The following is a 19,927-nucleotide window of genomic DNA, read 5'->3' as shown; positions in this document are numbered from 1 at the left end:
TCTTGTAAAGCGGGGAAAAGGTTGGCTGACTGAGGGTCACATCAGAACTTCACAAAGCTCTAAGAGTTAAAATGCTTTAAATCATTAAGATATTTTATACTCACAGTCTCCCCTAACTAGGCTTTCTTATCTCTTAAGCACAAAGTCTAATTTTAATGTAACTTTTATGAATTTCATGTTCTCTGTATAAAAATTTAAAAACAATGGCAAGTATGAAGAAAAACAAGTTGCTCATGTCCCAATGCTCAGAGAAAATTTTGGTATTTATCCTTCTAGCCTGTGAGATAAGGTTTTTAGAATTAAAGATTTCCTTAGCAGAAAGAATGTGTTAATAAGTCAATGTGCAGTTTATGATGAATATAAAACATTCTTGAAATTTTTTACAGGTCTGGAACTCAAAGAAGTTAAAAATAAACAAATTTATGCTCGTGGCTTCCATAGCATAGCAGAGGTTAAAAAAGTAACTACAGAACACAGGAATTCCCTGGCGGTCCAGTGGTTAAGACTTGGCGCTTTCAATGCAGCGGGTCCGGGTTCGATCCCTGGTTGGGGAGCTAATATCCCGCAAGCTTCCTGGTGCGGCCAAAAGAAACCAAAACAAAACAAAAAAAAAACCCTACAGAACAGCTATGCTGATTAATTCTGTAAGGAAACCAGTACTTCAAGGAGATTCTAAAGCCAATTTCATGACAAGGACAAGTTACAATTACAAAGATCTCATCAAGAAAAATGTCTTTATCAAATTACAAAGCTCAGATAAGGATTCTTGATACAATATAGTTTACAAAGCAAAAAGCTAAAACTGATTAACTCTTTCATCTACATTACAACTCTAAATATTAGAGCCCACCCTCTCTCCAAGCCTAAAACTAGTTACCTATAACTAGGAAGAGACCCAGGTGTCCCTACAGCAAATCCAATAATATATTCATCTGTATTTTTCAGTTTCCTATGAACATAGAAGACTCCCTATCAACAAACTCCCACGTGAAGTGTAGACAGTGAAGATGAATCTAGGAAACCACATTACCTGAGCATTCCACAGGGAACAATGAGCTTAAAGGTTCTATGGGAAAGGACACTCTTCATAGCAAAACAATTCAGATGCACAAATTGGACTTCAGGAAACAATCTTATCCCTAACCCACAATGGACAAAGGAAAATGCAAAACAAAATACACCTAAAAGGGGAAAGGAAAGGAACACTGACAGTAGCTACTGTCTGTGTATGGCACTGCTACTCATTTTAACAGTGTCTTTTATTTGGTTGAACTGCATTACTGACCCATGAGATAAGCAGCAGGCCCATTTTTACAGATGAAAAAAGGAAATAGCATTATCAACACTGTACCAGGCACTATTCAGTGCCTAGCTTAAGTTATCTTAATTAATTCTCACATTACATTCCAAGTTAGTTATCTCCATTTTAAAGATGAGAAAAAAGACTCAGAAATGTTAAGGTCACACGGTGATATTACCAATTTTTAACCCCAAAGGCTGGAGCTGTCAAACTTACCCTCCCAAGCAATGCTTATAAACCCCAGTCAAGTCACATCATTCTTTCAAACCACAGGTTTCAAACCAATTTTAAGAACTCGAAATATCCTAGAATCAACTCTCAATTATGAGAAGACTAATTCTGTAGATTTTGTTCAAAATTTCTTGTTTTGGAATATAGTCAATATTTAATAATAACTATAAATGGAGTATAACCTTTAAAAAATTGTGAATCACTATGTTGTACACCTGAAACTTATATAATTTTGTGAATCAACTATACCCCAATAAAAAAAATTAGCATAAAAAATTTTCTTGTTTCATTTTACTTGCTCTTTGACCATTTCAGAATGCCATAGCACAGTGTGCAGGTAAATACAGGATTATATTAATAGCAACCAACTAGCAGAATCTGTATAAGTTCCACTCAGAAAACCTACATAGAAAGTTAATTCTTGTTTCAAACGTATAGTGAAATACCTAAACTTCCATGATACATTCTACTTTTAATTACCAAAAATAATCAAGAATCAAGGAATAATTCTGGACAAAAGAATGGTTCACGTTGTTTGAAAAAGAGGTATACGGGGACTTCCCTGGTGGCGCAGTTGTTAAGAATCCGCCTGCCAATGCAGGGGACATGGGTTCGATCCCTGATCTGGAAAGATCTCACATGCCGCAGGGCAACTACGCCCGCGCGCCACAACTACTGAAGCCCGCGCGCCACACGAGAGAAGCCACCTCACCACAACGAGAAGCCCATGCAACTGCAACAAAGAGTAGCTCCCACTCGCCGCAACCAGAGAAAGCCCGCATGCAGCAATGAAGACCCAACGTAGCCAAAAAAAGAGAAAAATAAAGAAAGAGAGGTATATAAATCCTCCCTAACACAAAAATAAAATCCCATGTGCTAAGTACTGTGAGGCCTGTTATACAGTAAGTCCCCTACGTACGAACCTTCAAGTTGCAAACTTTCAAAGATGCGAACGTGCCCCTGTATGGCAGCTGTTGTACTCTACCACTGTACTCTTCAAGGTGCTGTACTGAAAGATTTAAAATGTTTTTTCTGTTTGTTTTTTATGCATTGTGTGAAAAGTATTATAAACCTATTACAGTACAGTACTGTATAGCCGATTGTGTTAGCAGGGTACCTAGGCTAACTTTGTTAGACTTATGACCAAACTGGACTTACGAATGCGCTCTCAGAATGGAACTCGTTCTTATGTAGGGAATTTACTATACCTCTTTGGGACAAAAGGGTTAACCAAATAAAACTTTCAGTTCATCCCATGTCCCAAGGATTAATATTAAACTCCTTTTATTACTTACTGGGGAGGAGGAAAATGGGAGTTGGAGGCTAGGTCCAAAAAGCAAAGAGAAGAAAAGTAGACAATCAAGCAGCTCAAAATCAGTTATGAACCTCCAAAAAATTAAGTAAAAGTTCACCTTAAGAAGAAAGCCTTGAGGGGCTTCCCTGGTGGCGCAGTCGTTGAGAATCCGTCTGCCAATGCAGGGGACACGGGTTCCATCCCTGGTCCGGGAAGATCCCACATGCCCAAAGCAACTAGGCCCATGCACCACAACTACTGAGCCTGTGCTCTAGAGCCCACAAGCCACAACTACTGAGCCCGTGTGCCACAACTACTGAAGCCCGCGTGCCTAGAGCCCGTGCTCCCCAAGAGAAGCCCATGCACCACAACGAAGAGTAGCCTCCGCTCGTCGCAACTAGAGAAAGCCCACGTGCAGCAACAAAGACCCAACACAGCCAAAAGTAAATAAATAAATAAATTTATAAAAAAAAAAATAGAAGAAAGCCTTTCATGCATGAGAATACTCTGAATATACTAAAACAAACTGGGAGGCTTATGATAACCTTCAAAATGCTCTTACCCTCAAAGTATTCGTTATTAATTCTAAGCAGGCCATTAAATGCCAGGTTTATAAACTTTATACAACATGGAATACCTGGATATCATTCCACCCCTCTAACAAAAAACACTCATATATTAATTATACAGCAAAAGCAGAAACTTGCCTATACCTTCTCTTTATGTGACACTTCTTCTGTACATAATCTGTATTTTGAAAATGACTAGAAATTATCATTAGATTAGAAATTAGAAATGATGCTGTTAACCGTGATCTGCATTACTGTTACATACTTTTAAGCACACTGATATGTTTGAATTTTTCCAGAGATTTGAGCATGTCAGTGGACATCCCCCGGTAATTGGTAATCCACATGAAGAGCATGAATTCTAACCAATTCAAGAGCCTTTATGGAGCACCAAGAGAGAGCAAGATACCAAGATGAAAGAGACATCCCTGACCCCAATAAGGAGAGGAATTCAACCACAAAAAGGAACGAAGTCCTGATACGTGCTACAAGTGGACAAACCTTGAAAACACTGTGCTAAGTGAAATACGCCAGACACAAAAGGACAAATATTATGATTCCAATTACATGAAATATCCACAATAGGCAAATTCACAGGGACAGACAGTAGACCAGAGGTTACCAGGGGCTAGGAGGAGGGAGCAATGGATGGTTATTACTTAATGGTTACAGAGTTTCTCTTTGGGGTGAAGAAAACTTCAATTTTCCAAACAGAGGAGTGGTGATGACTGCACAACACTGTGAACGCACTTAATGCCACTGAATTGTACTCTTAAAAATGGTTAAAATGGGGGAGTTCCCTGGTGGCCTAGTGGTTAGGATTCCAGGCTTTCACTGTCATGGCCTGGGTTCAATCCCTGGTTGGGGGAACTGAGATCCTGCAAGCCAAGCAGCATGGCACGGCCAAAAAAAAAAAAAAAAAAGGGTTAAAATGACCTTAACCTAAAACTATAAAACTCCTAGAAGAAAACAGGGTATAAGCTTCAGGGCACTGGACTTAGCAGTGGTTTCTTGGATAAGGCACCAAAAGCACAGGCAACAAAAGCAAAAACAGACAAATGAGACTCCATCAAACTTAAAATTCTGTACATCAAAGGACACAACAGAGTGAAATGGCATGGGAGAAACTATGTGTAAATCATATGTATCTATTAAGTGATTAATATTCAGAATACATAAAGAACTACAACTCAACAAGAACGACAACAACAAAAATCTGATTTTTAAAAATGGGCAAAGGGGGCTTCCCTGGTGGCACTAAGAATCCGCCTGCCAATGCAGGGGTCACGGGTTCGAGCCCTGGTCCAGGAAGATCCCACATGCCGCAGAGCAACTAAGCTCGTGCGCCACAACTACTGACCCTGTGCTCTAGAGCCTGCAAGCCACAACTACTGAGCCCACGTGCCACAATTACTGAAGCCCGTACGCCTAGAGGCCATGCTCCGCAACAGGAGAAGCCACCGCAATGAGAAGCCCACGCACTGCAACGAAGAGGAGCCCCCGCTCGCCGCAACTAGAGAAAGCCCGCGCACAGCAACGAAGACCCAATGCAGCCAAAAAAAAAAAAAAAATTAAAAATGGGCAAAAGACTTCTATAGGCATTTCTGCAAAGTTGACATACAAATGGCCATCAAGCATATGAAAAAATGTTCAACATCGTTAGTCAGAGAAATGCAGATCAAAACCACGAGAGACCACCTCACACCCATTAGGACCGTTACTATTAAAAAAGAAGAAAAGGGAATTCCATGGCGGTCCAGTGGTTAGGGCTCCGAGCTACCACTGCAGGGGGTATGGGTTCGATCCCTGGTTGGGGAACAAAGATCCTGCATGTCACGTGGCGCGGCCAAAAAAAAAAAAAAAGAAAAAAAAACGAATGTTGGTGAGGATGTGGAGATATTAGAATCCTTGTGCACTGTTGGTGGGATTGTGAAATAGGGGGATCGTTATGGAAAACAGTATGGAGGTTCCTCAAAAAATTAAAAACAGAACCACCATATGATCCATCAATTCACTTCTGAATATTATCCAAAAGAACTGAAAGAAGGGGGACTTCCTTGGTGGTCCAGTAGTTAAGACTCCACGCTCCCAATGCAGGGGGGCCCGGGTTCGATCCCTGGTCAGGGAACTAGATCCCACACGCATGCCGCAACTAAAGATCCGCACACTGCAACTAAGACCTGGAGCAGCCTAATTAAATAAATACTAAAAAAAAGAAAAAAGAATTGAAAGAAGGGTCTCAAAGAGATATCTGCACACCCATATTCATAGCAGCACTAGTCACAATGGCCAAAAGGTACAAACAACTTGTGTTCATCAACAGATAAATGGATAAACAAAATGTGGTATATACATATAATAGAATATTATTCAGCCTTCGAAAGGAAAGAAATCCTGTCACATGCTACAACATGGATGAACCTTAAAGATATAGTAAGTGAATGAGCCAGTCACAAAAAGCCAAATACTGTTGTGAATCCACTCATACCTAAAAGTAGTCAAATTCACAGAAGCAGTAAGTAGAATGGTAGTTATGAGAGGCTGGGGTGGGAGGAGGGAGAAAATGGGAGTTGTTGTTTAATGGGTATGGAGTTTCAGATTTAGAAGATGAAAAGGTTCTGGAGATCTGTTTCCCATTAATATGAATGCACTTAATGCTACAAAACTGTACACTCAAAAATAATTAAGATGCTAAATTTTAGGTTATGTGTTTTTTACGTTAAAAAAATGTAAATATTAAAAAATGGTTAAAATGGAAAATTGTTATATATATTTTACCACAATTTTTTAAAATTAATAATGCAATATACCAAAACTGTTGAAGTGCATGGTATGTGAATTATATCTCAATAAAGCTGTTAAAAAAAAAAAAAAGGCAGAGCACACAGAGTTTCACCAAATCCAGTGAGCTTCACTCACTGGTTTACAGAAAACAGAGCAATTTGTTGGAAGTACCCAAAGCCTTGAGCAGAGGAGCCTATGCTCCTACTTCCTCCAACTTCTTCACCCTGGCCTCCAGGTGACAGCTCTTCTCTTTCCCTTTCCAAGGCACACCACCACCACCTTGTAACTTCCCAGTTCCTTATTACATCTGGCCTCACAGGAAAATTAAGTTAAAGAAGCTGCAGTGGCAGTCACAGGAGGGGGCATGGAATTCACGACTCACACTCCACGTTTACCAGCAGAGCCCAAATATTAAAAAAAAAAAAAAAAAAAAATCACATAGTAGATGTACAATAAACATTAGGTCTCTGTCCTTCCTCTTCTCTTCTTCAAGCCCAGCATGTTTAAAACAGCAAATTCTCTGCTCCCATGCTGGGATATCCACTGGCCTAACTCATATGTGCTGGAGCTTAAACACAGTGCATCATTTAAAATGTGGTTGTCAATACCTATCACCTACTACTAAACTTAAAAACATATCAAAAAACTGTAACTAGGATAAGCGTATTTTGTTAAAATAATAAACATTTCTACAGCATATAAAAAGGATAATAAGATAAAGACCACAAATATTAACAATCACCTCTGAGTGGTGGGACTAAAGGTGAGTTTCTCTCTTTTTTCTGGCTTATCTGCATTTTTAATAATGAATCTGTAACTTCTGTAATAACAAAAATAAATGGAAATCTTCAGAAAAATAAATCATTCTGGCTCAAAATTTCACTACCTCTTATACTACAGACACTTTCACACATTACTGCACTGAAGCTGAATTGGCACCAGGTGAAAACAGACACGATTTCCTCCATTTTGCAGATGAGAATGAGCTGAGGCTCGAAACAGTGACTTGGTCTAGGTTGTAGAGCTAGTAACAGACCAAGGATTACAATTCAGGCCTTCAACTCCAAGCCTGGGGCCCTTTCCATTCCATCACATCTTAAAGGGCAATTTGCATTATTGCTCATGATATTGTATTTAAAAAAAAACAAAAAAAACCTATGTTGAAACTGTTGTAAGAGCACCTGCTACATAATCTTGGGCAAATAACCTCGGGAGCCTCAGTTTCCTCATCTGAAAAGTGAAGTGGTTGGAAAAGATATTCTATCTCACCAGCTAATGGATTTTAAGTCTAGATACCATCTGAGGAGAAAATAACCCCATGGGCAAAAATCAATGGTTGGAGAGAAGTTGAGGCCTATGCTCTGGGCCAAGGGCCATTCTTAATGGAAACAGGTGGTGGACAGTCAAGACGAAAGAACCGCTGGGGAAACCATAAACTTCCAGGTTAAAACAACAGCTGAAAGCTCCTGCTTCGCTTTCCTAACAGCAATGCTTCAATCCTGGCTAACTCATGATTAGAAACCACATACTGTAAGTCAAGCTATTAGAATATAAAAACACGGGGGGAGGGGAGGGACCTGTAGCGATAGTTTATGCACGCTATGGTAACTGGATGATTTTCCAAGTGGACTCATTAATGTTAAAACAGAAAAAACCCTTGGTGGTTCTCAGAGACGACTCTTCCCCAGCAAGAATTTAAGGAGAAACTGAAAACTGCGTACCACTCTGAGAGATGCCACACTTGTGGAAAAGAACCAACCCAACACTTGTGGAAAAGGTGAAAGAATGAAATTAAAACCTCTTCGATCTACAGAGAATCAAAGAAAGCGAAGAGACCTTTCTTAAGGGTGAAGTTCCTGTAAACGATTCATCGGGTACCTGTTACCTCTTACACTGAAGACGTTATAAAGCACTCCACGCTATCTGACACTATTATACAGCCTTCTCCCTCGAAGGTAATAAAACTACAGCATTAACTTTGCTGGCGAGAAAAAGATTCCATTTTGCTAAAGCAGGCTCCGACCAAAATCGCACCACCTTCCCCTCAACTACGGGGACGAGCCTAAACCAAGGAGAAGCTGCTTAGAGCCTGTGCAACCGTCTTAGAGAATTAAAACAACATCCTGTTCCAAGGACCACAACCAAGACACCAGCGGCTTTAAATCCAAAGCCAGTTCCTTAGCGAAGAAAGCTCCTCACCGTGCTCTCCGCGCTCCCGGGTGCGAGAATCCAGCCCCGCTACTAGGCCATAACGGGTGAGCACCTGACGTGGGGGGGAGGGCGAGCCAAGGCCCTAGCGGACCTGGGACGAGGAAAGGGGGGCTTTCGAGGCTCCTGAGGAGAAGCGCTGCGCTCCAGAGGCGGGGGTCCTGGGGACCCCCCCCCAAGGGTAAGCACCAAGAACACGTGGGGCGACAGGAGCAGGGAAAGGGTGTCCGAGGCAGGCAGCCTGGGTCTGGCACGGCGGCCGGAAAAAGGAGGACGGAGCTACCCCTGGGCAGGGAACGGAGCCCTCAGAGCCCGGAGAATGAAGGCAAAGGGCGCGGAGAGAGGGGCAAGGCCACGAGGAGGGCGGATCTCCCTGGGCGCGGGGGCACGCGTCAGGCCGGCGCGGCGGGACGCGGGTAGCTGAGGACTCCGACACAAGGCAGGAGATCGCTGACCTGTCTCCGAGGCGCGGGGAACCAGGAACGGGCGCGCCTAGAGGGCCCTGTGACCCGCGGCCGCCCGGACCGGACCCGCCCCGCGGCGCCTCCCTCCTGCCCCTTTCCCTCCCTCGCTCCCTCCCTCCCACCCGCGGCCCGTTATCCAGCCGCCGCCGCACTCACCAGCGGCTGCACCTGAGCCCGCCGCTGCCTCAGCTGCTGCCTGCTCCTTCGCAGCCGCCGCCGCCGCCGCCTCCTCACTGCTGAGGCCGAGTCCCGGGGGAGCCTCCGCGTCCCGCCGCCGCCGCCGCCGCTGCCGCCCGAGCAGAACACTCCAAAATGGCGGCACTTCCGGCACCTACCACCGGCGGGGAGGGCCGACGAGGAGGGGGAGGGCGGCTTGAGGGAACGTACCACAGTGGTGCGGCCGGCAGCGCCGATCCGAGCGGAGCAGTGCTCAGGGGCGGGTCGAGCGCCCGGCGCTGCAGCGCCCCCTCGGGCTGGGAAGTGGAGAAGCAGCTCCGCAGGAGCCCCCGGGGCCTCGGGCGGAACCCTCAGCTCAAGGAGCGGCAAGGGCACATCTCTTTGTCTCGGAGCTCTGCTGGAGGAAGACCCCCGGCCTGAGACCCTGAAGTTCTCGGCTCTCCACAGGAGTTCTGGATGAACTAGTGGGCAAGGAGCTCTGCTTGGCACTGAATATGCGCATAATAAAATATTTGATGAATGAACGAATGAGTGAATGGGATGGTGCTTGGCCAGCGCTGGGCACATGACACACCCTCCTTTCTACCCCAGCAGATAAGCAACAGGATCCAGGCCTTCCTTCTCTGCTGAGATGTGGAATGTGAGTGTATTGCAAGCTTTCAGAGTTAGGGGAATGCTTTCTAACAGCATGATCAGCTGTGTGAACTCACAACCTTGCAAAAATCCTTGCAGCGCCCGGAAGCTCATAAGGGTTCTGTTAAGAGACTGATGTTCCAGCCCTAACCTGCTTCTCCCCCAACTAAAAAAAAAAAAAAAAAATCAGTAACCCAGGTTAGGTCCCTGAAGACCTCCTTCAGAGTGACCCAGGAATCCCAGGATCTAGGTGGAATGCAAACAGTACAATAGTTCATTCCTTCGTTCGTTCGTTTGTTTAAAAGGTCATTTATTCCGCAAGTTCTACACCTTGTGGGACAATAAAATGCAGATAGAGAAAGAAAACTTAGTTCAGGGACTTTCTGGCCCCAAACATGCAAATAACTCATGGGTTTGCAAATGATTTCTCTGTAACATCTGGCTTCCCAGAGCAAATAATTCTTCTACCCGCAAATACTGATTATACCCAACCTTACCGCAAAAAAATAAGTGGACTCCCAAGCAGAAGCCTCAAAGGCTTTCCCATGTGTTGGAAGCACCTCTTTCCCCCGTGGGGGAAAAAAAAAACTAACCACAGTGTTTCTGGTACCATATAAATCTGAACAATTAGCCCCTAAATTGTACACTATCATATTCCTTAGTTGTACTGTGTAGTTTATCATTTTATATACATTTGTAATACTGATATATGATCTTGTTCTTGTTAATAGTTTTATGTGTAATTTACTGAAAACATCTTACATTTATAGACCATTATAGCTTATAGAATGTTGTCACATACATTACCACAATTAATTTTATATTTGTCTCCCAGCTGCTGTAGATTGTAGAAACCTTTTAAGCAGAGAATCTGTCCCGTTCCTTTTTGTGCCATAGAATCATCCAGATATCCATGTGGTTCACCTCCTCACCTCCTTCAGGTCTTGACTTAAATGTCACCTTCTCAGTTCGGCCTTCCCTGACCACCCTATTTAAAATTACACACACACAAAAAAAAAAAAAAAAAAATTACACACACATACATCTGTGTTTCCAGTCCCCCTTTGCCACTTTGTTTCTTTTTTTTTTAACATCTTTATTGGAGTATAATTGCTTTACAATGGTGTGTTAGTTTCTGCTTTATAACAAAGTGAGTCAGTTATACATATACATATGTTCCCCTATCTCTTCCCTCTTGCATCTCCCTCCCTCCCACCTTCCCTATGCCACTTTGTTTCTATCCAAAGCACTTATCACCATCTAACATAGTATATTTTGTACTTCATATTTTACATATTTTATTTGTAGTCTTCCCACACCAGAAGGTAAACTCTATGGGAATAGGGATCTTGTCTGTTTTATATCCTCCGGGCCTAAAATAATGCCATGTAGGTGCTCAATAAATACCGGGTTTTTTTTAAAATTTGATTTCCATATATTGTGAAATGATTACCACAATAAGTTTAATTAACATCCATTATCTCATACAGATACTTTTTGTCCTTGTGATGAGAATCTCAAGATCTACTGTTAACAACTTTCAAATATATCGTAAAGCTATGTTAACTATCGTCATCATGTCGTACATTACATCCCTAGTACTTATTTATCTTATAACAATAAGTTTGTACCTTTTGACCACCTTCATCCAACTCCCCAATTCATCAATAAATATTGTTGAATTAATGAATAGACATATCTTGGTGCTGAGTATGAAAAAAGAGAATGAATTGTTTAGCATTCAGAAACTTCCTGCAACCTACCATGAGCTAAATGAGAGCAGGGACCACACCTGTCTTGTTATCCTCTTGTCTCTCCAATGCTTTTCACAGTGTCCAGCTCAACAGATATTTCTCAAAGGGCGACCAGTAACTTTCCCCATTTTACCTGCCCCTTGACTTAGGGCCACTCCTTGCAGGGCGCTAGTGTCATTCTTGCATATAGTTACCAAGGAAGGCCAGAGTCCATTACCCCAGAGTTGGGTGGAAGAACAATTACATGAAGAACACACATTCTTCTAACTTCAAAGGGCTTCCCAATATAGACAAAACACTAAACAGTCCAAATACAAAAAAGCCTGATGTGAGATATAAATGAGTATAAAAAGCTCCCTGCTTCATTTTTTGCCTTCCAAATTGATTAAGATTTGTTTTTAAAAATGTTAACAAGGGTTCGGGAAAGCAAGCCTTTTCCAAGTGCTGGTGGGAGTAAAATTCAGATAGTCTGTCTGGAGGAATTTGAAAGTTTACATATCTTTCTAGGAGCTTTCCTTAAGAAAATAATCAGGATAAGAGCAGAGATGTACTAGTACTTCCCTGGCGGTCCAGTGGTTAAGACTTGGACGCTCCCAATGCAGGGGGCATGGGTTCCAACCCTGATCGGGGAACTAAGATCCCACACACCACACCATGCAGCAAAAAAAAAAAAAAAAAAAAAAAGCAGAGATGTACTGATGTATTATGGATCATAACATTGTTGGAATAGCATAAAATCTGATACAAAAACATAAAATCTGATACAAAAATATACACTCGATATACTTCATCAAGTATATCGTATACTTAATAAAGTATATGATATAGCCATAGCCTAGAATATTATATATATTTTCAAATAATGATACAGAAAAATATTTAATTGTGGGCAAATGTTCATGACACATGCTTAGTGAATAAAGCAGGTAACAAATTAACAGGTACAGAACGATCCCATTTTTGTTAGAGAATGTGTTTGTTGAAAGAGACAAAACCCAGAAAGAATATTTATTAAAATATTAACAGTGCATCCTCATCATCACTTGGTATTATCAGTCCTTTAATTTCAGTCATTCTGGTAGAAGTGGAGTGATACTTTACTGTGGTTTAAATTTCTGTTTCCAGACTTCCCTGGTGGCGCAGTGGTTAAGAATCTGCCTGCCAAGGCGGGGGACATGGGTTTGAGCCCGGCTCCGGGAAAATCCCACATGCCGCGGAGCAACTAAGCCTGTGCGCCACAACTACTGAGCCTGTGCTCTAGAGCCCGCGAGTCACAACTACTGAGCCTGCCTGCCACAACTACTGAAGCCCGCACACCTACAGCTCCTGCTCTGCAACAAGAGAAGCCACCGGAAAGAGAAGCCTGTGCACTGCAATGAAGAGTAGCCCCCGCTCACCGCAACTAGACAAAGCCGGAGTGCAGCAACAAAGACCCAATGCAGCCAAAAATAAATAAATAAATAAATTTATATAAAAAAATACTCTTAAAAAAAAAATCTGTATTTCTGAAAAGTGGGTTTGGGGGTAAGGAAGGAACTTTTCAGGTTATATACTTTAAATAAAGCAAAAACTGTAAACTATCTTTTGACACAGTAATTCCACTTTTAGGAACCTATCCTAATATAGTAATTCTAAATATAGAAAATACAGAAAAAAATTTCATGCTAGAAATGTTTTATAACAAAAATTTGGAAATATCCTGTATGTCTAATAATAGAATGATCACATTATGGTATACTAATTAGGTTTATTATAAATGACAAATACAATGTAGCAATATTGAAAGTGCATATGGGGACTTCCCTGGTGGTCCAGTGGTTAAGACTCCATGCTCCCAATGCAGGGGGCCCCAGTTCGACCCCTGGTTAGGGAACTAGATCCCGCATGCCGCAACTAAAGACCTGGCGCAGCCAAGTAAATAAATAAAATAAATAAATAAATATTAAAAAAAAAAAAGAAAAGAAAGTGCTTATGGCACATTTAGTGGGAAAAAAATCGTGATACAAAACTTTATCAACATGACATGAATGACTTTTTAAAATGATACACATAAATCACATAGCATTATCATATGGCCCCAAAATTCCACTCTTAGATAGATATCCAAGAAAAATGAAAACGTAAGTTCACACAAAAACTTGTATATGAATGTTCACAGGGGCATTATTCAAGATAACCAAAAAGTGGAAACAACCCAAATGCCTATCAACTGATAAACGGAGAAACAAAATGTGGTATATCCATACAATGAAATATTATTTGGCAATAAAAAGAAATACAGTACTGATATTGCTATACCATGGGTGAATCTTATAAACATTATGCTAAGTGAAAGAAGCCAGACACAAAGGACACATATTATATGATTCCATTTATTTGAAATGTCCAAAACAGGCAAATCTATAGAAACAGAAAGTAAATTAATGGGTACCTAGGCCTGGTGGGTTGAGGGGAAATGGGGAGTGACTACTAATTGGTATGGGGTTTCTTTGGGGGATATGAAAATATTCTAAAACTGATTGTGATGATGGTTGCACAACTCTGCAAATATACTAAAAACCATTGAACTGTACACTTTAAATGGATGAATTGTATGGTATGTGAATTATATCTCAATAAAGCTGTTATAAAAAAAATTTTAATGGTACACATGGAAAAGAAAACTGGAAGAAAAAACAAATGTATTTGAGGTGGTGGGATTATGCTACTTTCCTGTATTTTCCAGTTGTTATGAATATGTATTATTTTTATAAGGAGATAAACCTTTTTAAAAAGCACAAGGGGGGCTTCCTTGGTGGCGCAGTGGTTGAGAATCTGCCTGCCAATGCAAGGGACACGGGCTCGAGCCCTAGTCTGGGAAGATCCCACATGCCGTGGAGCAACTAGACCCGTGAGCCACAACTACTGAGCCTGCGCGTCTGGAGCCTGTGCTCCGCAACAAGAGAGGCCGCGATAGTGAGAGGCCCGCGCACCGCGATGAAGAGTGGCCCCCGCTTGCCGCAACTGGAGAAAGCCCTTGCACAGAAACGAAGACCCAACACAGCCATAAATAAATAAATAAATAAATAAAAATTTTTTAAAAAGCACAAGATGCACGTTTCAGAGTACTATTTAAATATAAATAATCAGCATTACAACTATTCCTCTCGCCTATTTGCAGGTTGTGGGTTTTATATTTAAGTTTATCAAAATATGTTTAATATTAATATATTTTCATAAATAGTGTAGGTATCATTATATATATATATATTTCATTACACACACACACACACACACACACACACACTGATTGCAGTTTGTGCAGGAGGAGGGAGCCGTGAATTCAGGCAGATAGGGGATGTGTTGGGAAGGAAGGGCCAGATGAACCCAGGTCCCCTGTTTGTCCAGGATCAGGGCCTCTCCACCAAGCTTCTCTACTTAAAAGCTCAAAGTCCCTTCCACTCTCCCCTTCAGGGCTCCCCCTACCAGAGAGTCTCCTTGTCACGTCTCCCCTTTGGTGGGGTCACACCCTCACCTGGGATAACAGTCCCCTCCCTCTAGCCGGTAACTGGGGAAGGTGTCACAGGCCCACTGGCCACTGGCCAGGGCCCCGCCTCCCTCGGTCGGGGTCACAGTTTCACACTCAGGGGTCAGAGACCTCCTCACCTTGAGTCACAGCCCCCTCCCTCGGGAGGGGGGTCAATGGCACAGGCAGCGGTCACAGTTTCACACGCGGCAGACTCACAACCTTGGACCGAGGACGCGCCCTCCCTCGTCAGGGGTCCCAGTTTCCCGCCCGGGAAGCCCTGGTCCCTCCCCCGAGGCCGGCGGCCCCTCCTCCCGTGACATGGTGCCGGTCCCACTGGGCCCAGGCTCTCCCGAAGTGTCCCTGGGGGCCGGGCCCGAGGTCTCGGCGCTCAGGAGGCCCGCGCCGGCCGTATCGCCTTCGCTGGAGGCCGCGGACGACTCGCAGTCCTCGGCCTCGTCGCTCTTCTGGCCCTCCTCGCGGCCGCCCCCCGCGAGCCCGGGAGTGGGCAGGTCTTCGCTGCGCCCGGCCGGGTGGGGCAGGATGGCGGCCGGCACGTTGCTGGAGGCCGGCCTGGCCCGGGTGCTCTTCTACCCGACGCTGCTGTACACACTGTTCCGCGGGAAGATGCCGGGCCCGGCGCACCGCGACTGGTACAACCGTATCGACAACACGGTGCTGCTGGGCGCGCTACCGCTGCGGAACATGACTCGCCGGGTGAGCCGGGCCGGGAGGCCGGGCCGCGCCGGGGCTGGGAGCCAGGCGAGCGCCGCCCGGGCCTCGGCGGACCTTTCTGAGCCCCCTCTTTGCCTCGGCAGTTGGTACAGGACGAGAACGTGCGAGGGCTGATAACCATGAACGAGGAGTATGAGACGAGGTTCCTGTGCAACTCCCCAAAGGTGAGGCGCCAGGGTCCGTGGGCAGAGCTGGGGCCGAGGCGCCCCGCCGGCCTCGCCCACCACCCAGGGCCTGGCGAGCCGGAGGAGGTTGGGGGAGGGGGTGCTGTAGGTGACCTTGCCGCAGAGACCGGCGTCCCAGGCTTTTTTGCCTCAGGAGGAGGATCTGGTCCTCTAAGCTTAAATGGCTGCTGCTGGGGGTAGAAACTAATTGTGAAATAAAAACTGATGTGAAAGGCATTTAAAAGTAGAGTTGACAAACTTTGATTATTCCTTTGTGCACAAATGTATTCTTAATTTCGGTAATTCAAATCAGTAACCAGAACTGAAAGGCAACTTTTCTGTGGCTTACTTTCATTCATTTGACACTTACTAAGCACTAAGTATGGATCAGACACTGTTAGATATTCAAGATGAAGGCCCTATAAACTGTAAAAAGAAAAGCTACGGCCAATCCCTGGTAAATTTATCATAAAACAACCCATTGCAAAAACTGCATAGGGTTCATTTGGTTTTGATTTGAGGGAATTTTATTTATATGTCAGAGATGATAGTGGAACTCCAAAGCACTGTCATAAATAAAGTTCAGGCCTAAAACATAATTTTCATTAGATGTGAATGCTTATTTGTGGAACTGTTCATAATGGTTATTAGATGTTGCCCTATCTTTATAGTGTTTGACTTCTATTAACACTGCACAATTATCTTTCTTGTTTACTGTACTGATAGGGCCTAATGAACATTGCAGTTATTTCAACTGTAGATTTTTTTGAAATCTTAAAAAAACTGTGACTCACATTTAAAATATATTGATCAGTGATGGCATACATTTTTAAAGAATGGGTAACAGTTCCTTGGATTTCCCACAGTATTTTGCCACAAGACCTCAGGAGTTATTAGCCAAAATGGTGAATGTTCCTTAATGTGGTCTGTCCTGTGGAGCAAGTGACAGAAAGTGTTTGTCTCTGGGTGTGAGGCAATTGACATTTGTAAGCAGCTATCTTATCCCAGTAGCCTAGAGAAAAGAAATCTCCAAGGCAGTGGTTCTCACATTTTAATATGCCTAAGAATTACCTGGCAGTCTTGTTAAACTAGCAGATTCCTAGGTACAACCCCCAGAGATTCTGACTCAGGAACTTTAGGGTGGGGTCCCAGGAATCTGAACATTTAGCAAGCTCCCTAGGTGTTTCTGATGTAATTGACGTATAAGCCCCATGCTGCCAGATTTTGCTGTTTTTTGTTAATTTCATGAGCTATATAAAATATTGACCCTCGTTCAGAGTCATAAGTTTCTGGTTTGCTAAAATGATTAATATCAAGAGTAGCTGGAGCCTACCTGAAGTCTTAGGGCAAAATAAAAAATAAAGTTGCCCAGTTTGCCAGAGGCCTTATTTCTCCTGTTTATTCTTTTCTTCCTCCTAAGTGATAATATTGCACTAACAAAAGTAGGTGCATTATTTTAATTTTAAAATAACTCTATTTTCTACCACATACCCTCTCAAAAAAAGTGGTAAAAAAGAGGAGGCTTATGGACAGAGAAACAGAAAGTTCTTGCAAAACGTACTAGTCCAGCCTTGCAGCTGGATCATGCAAAACTAGTTACACAGCTTTTGTAGATGAATTTTATACAGCTCGTATTTTGTAGCTAAAGATTCAAATACTTTAGCTTTGGTACTAAAGCTACTAATGGTACTTTAAGAACACTTTAAATCTTGGACATAATCCTAACTCAGTAGCATTGCTGTTGTGTGATGAAAGACCAGCCATGTAGGTCAGCCATTTTAAAGACATTTCTGAAAGAAGTTTCTTTTTAGGCAAACAGTAAACAGTATATTCACATTGTAGTAAACCGGGAAGCTTCCTTGTTGTTTTGCTGCCTCTTGGGAGCCCATCTTCCTACCATTCACATCAGGCTTTTTTCATTTTCTTTTCTATGCTGGTGGACCTCGTTCCAGGAGTGGAAGAATGTAGGAGTCGAGCAGCTGCGGCTCAGCACGATAGACATGACTGGAGTCCCAACCTTGGCTAACCTCCAGAAAGGAGTCCAGTTTGCTCTCAAGTACCAGTCGCTAGGCCAGTCTGTCTACGTGCATTGTAAGGCTGGGCGTTCCAGAAGTGCCACTATGGTGGCAGCATATCTGATTCAGGTAGAAAATGTCTTTCTGGACCGGTCCCCTTTACAGCAGATCTCCAGTCTACTGGCAGACCTTGCTAGGAGCCATGCTCCCAATTTCAGGCTGTTGGGAGGTGGAAAGCACCTGAACTTTGCAGACAGGCTGACCTCTGGCTTCGTCACCGGCCAGCTGTGTGACCTTAGGCAAAGTGGCTTCCCCTCTCCATTGCTCAATTTCCTCAAACTAAATGTGTTGTGAAGCTTGAATGAGAAAGTATGTCAAGCACTGACCTAGAACAAGCACTCAAAAAGTGGAGTTGCAAAGGATGCTACTACCAGCAAAAGGCTAGAAACACTTGTTATAAACGTCAGGAAATCTAGTTCTGTAGATAATAGTGCTGATCACTTACAGCTCTATAGGACTCACGTTTCTTTAAGTATTTCAGAGTAAAGTTCTGGACATTAATTTCTAGAAACAGTGGCTCCAACAGAATTTTGCCTATCAATTTGTTATGATCGGCAGGTGGGATGCTTTTAACAACATTTAGAAGCCAGTACTCTAGTCCATCCTTTCCTGTTACAAACCCCCGGCTCATTTTTGTCACCTGTGAGGCCCCTGCAGAGCATTTACTAAGTAATGTAGATAGTTTAAGGAAAAAGGAAATGTAAAGATAAACAGCCTGGCCTTGTGTTACTGTGGACTGGTGAATATATGATTTAACAATACTAAAGCTTTGGTCATTAGGACTCTGTTTTGCTGGAAACTGGGTGTCAGGAGATATTTTGGGCAAAGTGAGAACTGAACCAGCAGGCTAAAAATCTATACTTTCTTGGTTCTATTGAGTTCTAAACCAGTAAGTATCCTGAGGACACAAAGATAGCCCTCCTAGTTAAATTTTAAAAGTACTCTTTTCTAGACATGGTGACAAGTTGCATAAAAACATCGACTGTGTACCCTTTCCAGGAAACTCTTGTAATCAACAGCCTAGCTCAGAGAGGACATCTAGTAGGCCTAGGCCCGCTTGAATTTAGGATCTCAGCTTCACGTGTTCAACCTTCTAGTTCCAGGGTTTGGCAGAATAAAAATTAGATAGACTGATTTGTGTCCCCCCCTCGCCTCCCCCAGCCTATTGCATAGAATTGTGGGACTTCGATTGAAGGGGTTAAAGTGCTCTCCCACTTATAATATGTGGGGCATGGCTTCTAACTCCCCACAAAGTGGAATTTTTTAAAAAATGAAATTCTGAGAGCCCTTTAGCACGTGTTATTGGGTCAAGGACACCTTAACACCTGGTCCTTTCTTTCTCTGATTTCCCAACCCTGCACTTCAGGTGTACAACTGGACTCCAGAGGAGGCTGTAAGAGCCATCACCAAGATCCGGTCACACATCTACATCAGACCTGGCCAGCTGGAAGTTCTCAAAGAGTTCCACAAGGTGATCACTGCAGGAGCAGCAAAGAATGAGACTTGTCACACATCACAGACGTGAAGTACATGGATTAGAAAGAACTCAGGACAACCCTGGCTTGCTACAGAATGAAAATGTTTAACAGGACCAAAGGGGCTTAAGCCCAAACTTGACATAATAGAAATGTGCTAAGTAATGGTTAATTTCACTCCCTGTGTCTTGTTTCATTTTCTTGAAATAACACTGTTGTGTGACTAGGAAGATTTAGTGTGGCTTCTATTCATGGGGCCTGGGGCTATGGGACAGGGATAAGGGTTTATTTCCAAAGGTCAAAGAAATCTGTCGTGCACCTGATGTTGTGCCTAATGATATTTACCCCCATAACTCAAAGACGTTTAACACTAGGAAAAGAGAAGAGAAATACTCAGCTATGGCTCTTTGCCACTGTCAGAATCCTAATTCACTGGCCCTATGGGGCTCTCCTCACTTTTGGAGCAGTCATCCTGTATGCAGACAAGGAAGTATGGGATTCAATCAGTATTGTGACTGACTTAGAAATGTGTGGGTATGTAATTAGTTTCCCTTAGGAA

General features: G+C 43.1%; 2 protein-coding genes across 13 annotated transcripts in view; one reads left to right on the top strand and one right to left on the bottom strand.

Moving 5' to 3' along the window:
* Nucleotides 1-9,181, bottom strand: part of CELF1 (CUGBP Elav-like family member 1) — a 72,562-nt gene extending 63,381 nt beyond the window's left edge. For 7 of the 11 annotated variants that reach the window (XM_007181214.3, XM_007181219.3, XM_007181220.3 and 4 more), the window contains exon 1: nt 9,007-9,180. The gene's annotated coding sequence lies outside the window, so the exon portion shown is untranslated. Of the gene's footprint in view, nt 1-9,006 lie in introns of all 11 variants that reach the window. The other 4 variants (XM_057552125.1, XM_057552126.1, XM_057552127.1 and 1 more) reach the window with 2 other exon arrangements.
* Nucleotides 9,182-15,138: 5,957 nt separating this feature from the next.
* PTPMT1 (protein tyrosine phosphatase mitochondrial 1) lies at nt 15,139-19,545 on the top strand. Of its 2 annotated transcripts, XM_007181226.3 has the most exons (4): nt 15,145-15,636; nt 15,738-15,818; nt 17,771-17,962; nt 19,260-19,545. In XM_007181226.3, the coding sequence occupies exons 1-4, from the start codon at nt 15,241-15,243 to the stop codon at nt 19,416-19,418; spliced, it is 828 nt and encodes a 275-aa protein (XP_007181288.1). In that variant the 5' UTR covers nt 15,145-15,240; the 3' UTR covers nt 19,419-19,545. The 2 variants fall into 2 exon arrangements, with proteins under 2 accessions (XP_028022024.1, XP_007181288.1); XM_028166223.2 differs by lacking the exon at nt 17,771-17,962 and having other exon boundaries at nt 15,139-15,636.
* The last annotated feature ends 382 nt before the right edge of the window (nt 19,546-19,927 follow it).

Source organism: Balaenoptera acutorostrata, chromosome 9 (genome assembly GCF_949987535.1).
Source record: "Balaenoptera acutorostrata chromosome 9, mBalAcu1.1, whole genome shotgun sequence".
In the NCBI taxonomy this organism is placed as follows: Eukaryota; Metazoa; Chordata; class Mammalia; order Artiodactyla; family Balaenopteridae; genus Balaenoptera; species Balaenoptera acutorostrata.
Note: the sequence above shows the minus strand (reverse complement) of the source record. Positions and strands in the feature narration are given on the sequence as shown.

Bases quoted from the DNA above. Each gene is read 5' to 3' on its own strand.
- PTPMT1 (XM_007181226.3), top strand. From the start codon at position 15,241: ATGGTGCCGGTCCCACTGGGCCCAGGCTCTCCCGAAGTGTCCCTGGGG. The intron at 15,637-15,737 runs GTGAGCCGGGCC...TTGCCTCGGCAG, and splicing joins TGCGGAACATGACTCGCCGG to TTGGTACAGGACGAGAACGT. The intron at 15,819-17,770 runs GTGAGGCGCCAG...ACCTCGTTCCAG, and splicing joins TCCTGTGCAACTCCCCAAAG to GAGTGGAAGAATGTAGGAGT.